The sequence below is a fragment of the Spea bombifrons genome, chromosome 8 (assembly GCF_027358695.1).
Source record: "Spea bombifrons isolate aSpeBom1 chromosome 8, aSpeBom1.2.pri, whole genome shotgun sequence".
NCBI lineage: Eukaryota > Metazoa > Chordata > Amphibia > Anura > Pelobatidae > Spea > Spea bombifrons.
The window spans coordinates 45,895,039-45,900,920 of record NC_071094.1 but is presented as its reverse complement, the minus strand read 5'-3'; the positions used below and the strand labels follow the sequence as shown (position 1 = coordinate 45,900,920).

General features: G+C 47.7%; 1 protein-coding gene across 1 annotated transcript; it reads left to right on the top strand.

Annotated features, from left to right (window-relative positions):
• Positions 1-351: 351 nt before the first annotated feature.
• LOC128503955 (uncharacterized) lies at positions 352-2,272 on the top strand. Its single transcript, XM_053474150.1, has 6 exons — positions 352-485; positions 764-921; positions 1,226-1,297; positions 1,502-1,636; positions 1,807-1,869; positions 1,985-2,272. The coding sequence occupies exons 2-6, from the start codon at positions 766-768 to the stop codon at positions 2,195-2,197; spliced, it is 639 nt and encodes a 212-aa protein (XP_053330125.1). The 5' UTR covers positions 352-485; positions 764-765; the 3' UTR covers positions 2,198-2,272.
• Positions 2,273-5,882: the final 3,610 nt, after the last annotated feature.

Here is a 5,882-nt window from a genome sequence, read left to right as displayed (position 1 = left end):
GGCGATATATAAATAATAATAACACACATTGTACAGCGCTGCGGAGTATGAGGGCGATATATAAATAATAATAACACACATTGTACAGCACTGCTGAGTATGGCGGCGATATATAAATAATAATAACACACATTGTACAGCGCTGCGGAGTATGACGGTGATATATAAATAATAAACGCTCGGTGTCTGCAGTGAGTGCTGCTGAGATAGACAAATATTTACCTGTAATAGGGAGGGGTTTGCTGTGAGTGACAGCTGTTTCCCCGCCCCCTTTACCTGTCGTCACCTGCAGTTTGGAAAGTGAAAGTGGTGCAGGAATTCCCGGCGCTCGGAGTTGCCGTCTCCTCCGTGCCGGACGAAGGGAAAGGGACCCGGGGAGCGGGAACGGGCTTTTCATCAGCAAAGACTCCTATAAAAGGGGCAAAATGGGGAGGTTTGAGCAGAATGTGAGATCCGGAGCCGAGCCGAGCTGTCTGAGAGTGCAGGTAAGGGGGGTCTGTGTCCTGCGCAGCCTAGCTGGGGGTATTACTGGGGGCAGCTGGGGGTATGTACTGGGGGCAGCTGGGGTGGATGGGTATATTTGGGGCAGGAAGGCAGTTTGTGTGTCTATACCCCCCGGGGCTGAGTGCTGTCTCTCTATACACTGGATGGGGAGTAGACGCACCTTGAGTGGCCGGACCCGTCCTCTGCGCCCAGAGAGATGTCGGGGGGGGGCTGTGGCTCTGGTCTCTCGGGGTCTCATGAGCCGCGTTTTCTTGTCCAGGAATGGCTAGCGTTATCCAAATGGCCGCCGTGAGTCTGCTGAGTGTCCTGCTGGGCGCAGCGACCGGACACCCGCACCGCAAACACTGCCACCTCTCCAAATACAGATCCATATCCCTCGGAGAGATGGCGGAGCTCAGGGAGCTGCAGAACCACGAGGTGAGTGTGAGCGGAAGGTGTGAGTGTGAGCGGAAGGTGTGAGCGGAAGGTGTGAGTGTGAGGGGAAGGTGTGAGTGGAAGGTGTGAGCAGAAGGTGTGAGTGGAAGGTGTGAGTGTGAGTGGATGGCGTGAGTTGAAGGTGTGAGTGTGAGTGGATGGCGTGAGTTGAAGGTGTGAGTGGAAGGTGTGAGTGGAAGGTGTGAGTGTGAGTGGAAGGTATGAGTGGAAGGTGTGAGTGGATGGTGTGAGAGGAAGGTTTGGGATGCGCTTCGTTTATATCTTTTTTCTTTGTTTCTGGTTGAAGGAAGAGATGGAGGTCGGAGTAAAATGTCACCACGGCCTCCGTCTGAAGAGGTTCCCGCAATGTGACCTCAAGGTATCAGTTTGGGGAAGAAGATGAAGCTGACTTGGTCCTCCCCGAACCCCTCGTACCTAATCCCACCTAATCTCCCTCACCCCCTTACACTCCTCCCCGACCCCCTCTCTGCTCCACCAGCCCCTCTCCTCTACCTCTCGGGATGGGGGTTGGATTGTCCACCTGTCCTGTGTATTAACCCTTCCCTTGTCTCCCGTCTCTCAGGGAGAGGAGAGGCTGACGCTCACCCTACACAGGGTCTCCTTGGCCGTGGAGGTTCTGCAGAATCTGAGTGGCTCTGACCGCGGCCATCGCAGTCTGGACATCTTCTCCAGTCTGAAGAAGGAGCTCTCCTCGTGTGTAAGTCCGGACCCCGTCAGAGCATCTCCAGCACCTCTCATGGGATCAGTACAGAGAACACCCTGTAACTTCTGCCCCACGGGGGGCAAACGCGTGTCTGGAGAGGGTCAGTTCTGGGGTATGGGGTGTTGTCTCAGTCGGACCTAATAACGCTTTGGCTTCTCTTATAGAAAATGCGAAACTCCTCAGTGCTGGAGTCCTGCCGGGGTCACCTGATGAAGTATTCGGAGACAGTGAGTACCGACGGGGAGACGTCTGTGACCTGCACCCCCGTCCTTTACAGGAGATAATTGTGCATCCGTTGGCCGTTCTCCCAACCGATGATCCCCAAAATGTGCTTTTCCTCAGGTGTCTGCCGAGTGTCTGCGACGCGATGTCCTGCTGAACCTGGTCTGGCTGTTGGTGGAGGACGTGAGACTCCTGATTCCTGGGGAGTATAACGTGAGAGAGACACAGAAGGAGGCCCCGCAGCCGCCCCCCACCGAGACTGCCCCCCAAAAACACCCCAACGGGAGGAGAAACCACAGAAGAAACGGCAAATTTAACACGGCCTCCTTCTAACCCGCCATGTTTGGTGGAACCTGATGGGGAACGCTCTACGTCCCCCCAAAACTGGGAACAAGAGAGGGTTTTTTTACCGACACATTTTATGGAAATAGCAGAAACCTGATAATCCAGGCGCGTCCGAGACGTGAAACATCCAATTATTTATTCCGAAACTGTTCATTTATATATTTTAAGAAGTTATTTGCGGCTCTCTGGCATTTTGTATTTATTATTAATTTAATTTATTCTGTATTGTTATATTTATTTAATAAAAATGAGATATATTTTATTTATTTGGTATATTTGGGGATTTATAATAAACGGACTCTTTCTGGGTCTCCAAAAGATCCGGGACTAGAGGCCGCTTTGGGAGCGGTCGCCGCACACTCTGCACAGATATATATATATATAGTATATATATATACAGTATATACAGTAGATATATATATATTCTATACACACATATACACATATTTGCAAAAAATGTCTAAATTAACAAAATCCTGATTTCCTTATTTCCCTCAAACCCATGTGCTTTTCACAGCCTATATTTTAACTTCATTGACTCTCCTTTCTGTTTTTCTCTTCCCATTCTTTTTATCTCTCTTTGTTCTCTTTCTTTTCCCTCCTTTATCTCTTCCTTTTTCTCTCTGCCCTTTCTCTTTATATCTCTCTTTTCTCCACTTTCTCTTTTTCACTCCTCCTCTTTACCTCACCTTTTTTGTATCTCTCCCCTTTCTGTATATCTCCCCTTCTCTTTATCGTTCCTCCTCTTTATTGCCCCTCTTCTTTCTTTCTCTCCCTTTTCTCTTTGATCTCTCTCCTTCCCTTTGACCCCCCTTTCTCATTATCTTGCCTCTTTTTTTTATCTCATCTCTTCTATTTCTCTTTATCTCTCCTCGAATTTCACCTGGGACCATGTCACACTGACCCCTTGTGAACAGTTTTGGACCGGCCCGCTGGTGCTGAGCACTGAGATATGACATCATTACCCAGCCGGTGACATCATTGGGGCCAGTTACAGAAAGATCTCTGCTCTCCCCCGCCGGCCCATAGCCTCGAGACTCCATTCAGGGCTATGAAGTTCAGATTTGGGGCTTCAGCTCCAGTAGCCCCCCTAGCTACACTCCTGCTTACAAGTAATCCCTTTGTTGCCCAGTGTAGCAAGACCGGCTAGGGCCGGTGAAGGTCATGTGGTGCCCTGGGGCAATAATATTATAGGGGGTCCCTCCAGTATAAATATACAGTGCACTAACATGCCATTGGCTGACTGCTTTAATGGGAAACCCATCATACTCTTAGATCCTATAGTTATTGGCCAGTAGTAGACTTGGGCACCAGGGGGCTCTTCGTCTTCGTCTTCGGCAAAAAAAAAAATCTTTGTATTCCGCGAATATTCGCCGGTTCCTATCTTCTCTTTGGGGCGAATATTCGTTTTTTCTTCATTTTTTCCGGTTACGGGGTTAATACGGGGTTAACGCGTACCGCAGCAGCTCTGGCGCCAGTAGTTTAAATGTGCGTATCAGCAACTCTATTGGTCACCAGCAGGGGGCCTCCAATGTTCTCACTACCATATATATAGCTAATATATTCTCGGGCAGAATATTCTGCTACTCAATGTAAAACCAACAGAGGGCAGCATTCTGTCCGAAGATATATTAGCCATATGTGGCAGCGTGCTCATTTTCATTTATTAATTATTTAAATAAAATATATTCCCATGATCCGCTGGTCTCCCCGCCGCACTCGCAGACATTAATTCTGTCGAACTTGCAAACTCTTTTTTTTCTATTTTTTAAGGGGTTTTTTTGTATTAAACCGTTAGACGAAAGGATCATGGGAATATATTTTATTTGAATAAATGCAAATGAACACACTGCCATATATGGCTAATATATGTTCGGACAGAATGCTGCCCTCTGTTGGTTTTACATTAAGTAGCGTTGTTCCATATGCTTGAAATCCAGTTATTTATTCTGCTACTCAGTGTATAACCAACAGAGGGCAGCATTCTGTCCTAATAGCAGCTGTACAGCACAGCCTTTACACAAAACCCGGGTAAGAGGGGCAGTAGCCAGATCACCGCTCACAGACAGCTGCTTTAGATTTTTTTGTGGAAGCCGGAGGTGCCGTGCTTCTCAGGTGCGCACGTTCTGTGCATAAGAACAGCAGAAGCCTGAAACGTTCTCAAGTCTTCGTCTGATATTCCCCGTGGGGAGACGTCAGACACAATTCCTTCCCTCCCCGGCCATAAGACCTGCAGGAGGGTCGGATCTTCCGGTCCACCTCTGAAGAGGAGGACCACTGTACGGGAGAAGTAGGGAGCCACAGGGCATCGCACTACCTCTACCCGTCAGGACAGCAACGTCCACTCCGCTCATACGAAGTGCAAAGTCCGTGATCCAAAATGAAAATCAAATCCTCCCCGTGTTCAAAAAAAAAAAAAAAAAACATTAAGTGGAGGCCCCATTGACCGGTACACATGCAAATCGCAAAAACAAATAAATAAGGTGTCCAGCCGTCCTTGGCCGAAATAAAAAAACGTAGTCTACTTGCAAGCCCATAAGGGTGAGTAAAACGCATCATCGCACAAATCACATCCACAGGTAGGGAGTGCAGACCATGGAGAGCGACACTGATATACCACAAGCTGGGGCTCAACTTCACACCTCAGCCTTCCAGCCAAAAAGGACCAAGCTTTCACACCCTACCATTAGTAGGTACTACACTTGAGCTTAGCCAGAATGCCAAAAACCAATCAACACAGCTGTTTTGCCCATAACAGGACTCATCAGCATGAGGTTGTGACACCAATCTAACACTAGAGACTTGGGGCTTGGGGTAGCCAAGAAATACCATCACCACCAAATTGTGGTGAATAAAGGTGATAGAAACCCTACCACTTAAAATGAAGGGGCAGTAGAAGCATTATTATTATTATTATTACACACTCTTATGTAATGGTATTTCGTGGCTACCCCAAGCCTCAAGTATTAATCCAGTACCCCAACCTCATGCTGATGACTCCCATTAAGGATGAAGCAGCTGTTTGTGAGCGGTGATCTGGCTACTGCATCTCTTACTTGACTTTTGTCTGAAGGCTGTGTTGTACAGCGGGCAATTACTTTCAAGGGATCCATGTATAAAGTGGGTGTAGAGGCAACAGGTGATCGTTGTTGTCTCTGTTAGTCAATTTGTTATGTTACATACTACTTGTTATATTCTGTCTACCCATTGTACAGCGCTACGGAATTTAATGGCACTATATAAAACAATAAATAATAATAATTGTTGACCTTATTTGCATGCGCCTACCCAGAATCCCTTGTGGATGTGGCAGCGCCATGAGATTTCTGAGGGAAAAACAACCCTTCTGGTGTCTGTGGATGAGTGATTGGTCCAAGCAGCGCTGAGCCGTTGTTCACCTTCCTACCACTAGGTGGCAGCAGACACAAGTCTTTATTATAACCAGACAGGACAGTCCAGGTGACAAGGAGCAGGACCCCGACTCAGTAGAGATATCCCACCTTTATGGGCAGGGGTAACAGCTGAATATCATATCTGTACAGGGCATTATGCCTAACCTCATGGCTGTCTTTAGTGGGGTAGTTGAAGGGCCCAGGGGGACTCAACTTTGTCTTTTCTGCAATTTCCAATGGTCTCTGGTTAGTGCATGACATTACAACATGACATCATAGGA

What these genes read in the sequence shown, in the direction of transcription:
- LOC128503955 (XM_053474150.1), top strand. Translation starts at nt 766, where the DNA reads ATGGCTAGCGTTATCCAAATGGCCGCCGTGAGTCTGCTGAGTGTCCTG. An exon ending in TCCCGCAATGTGACCTCAAG is followed by an intron (nt 1,298 to 1,501) that starts GTATCAGTTTGG and finishes CCCGTCTCTCAG; the next exon opens with GGAGAGGAGAGGCTGACGCT. An exon ending in TGATGAAGTATTCGGAGACA is followed by an intron (nt 1,870 to 1,984) that starts GTGAGTACCGAC and finishes GCTTTTCCTCAG; the next exon opens with GTGTCTGCCGAGTGTCTGCG.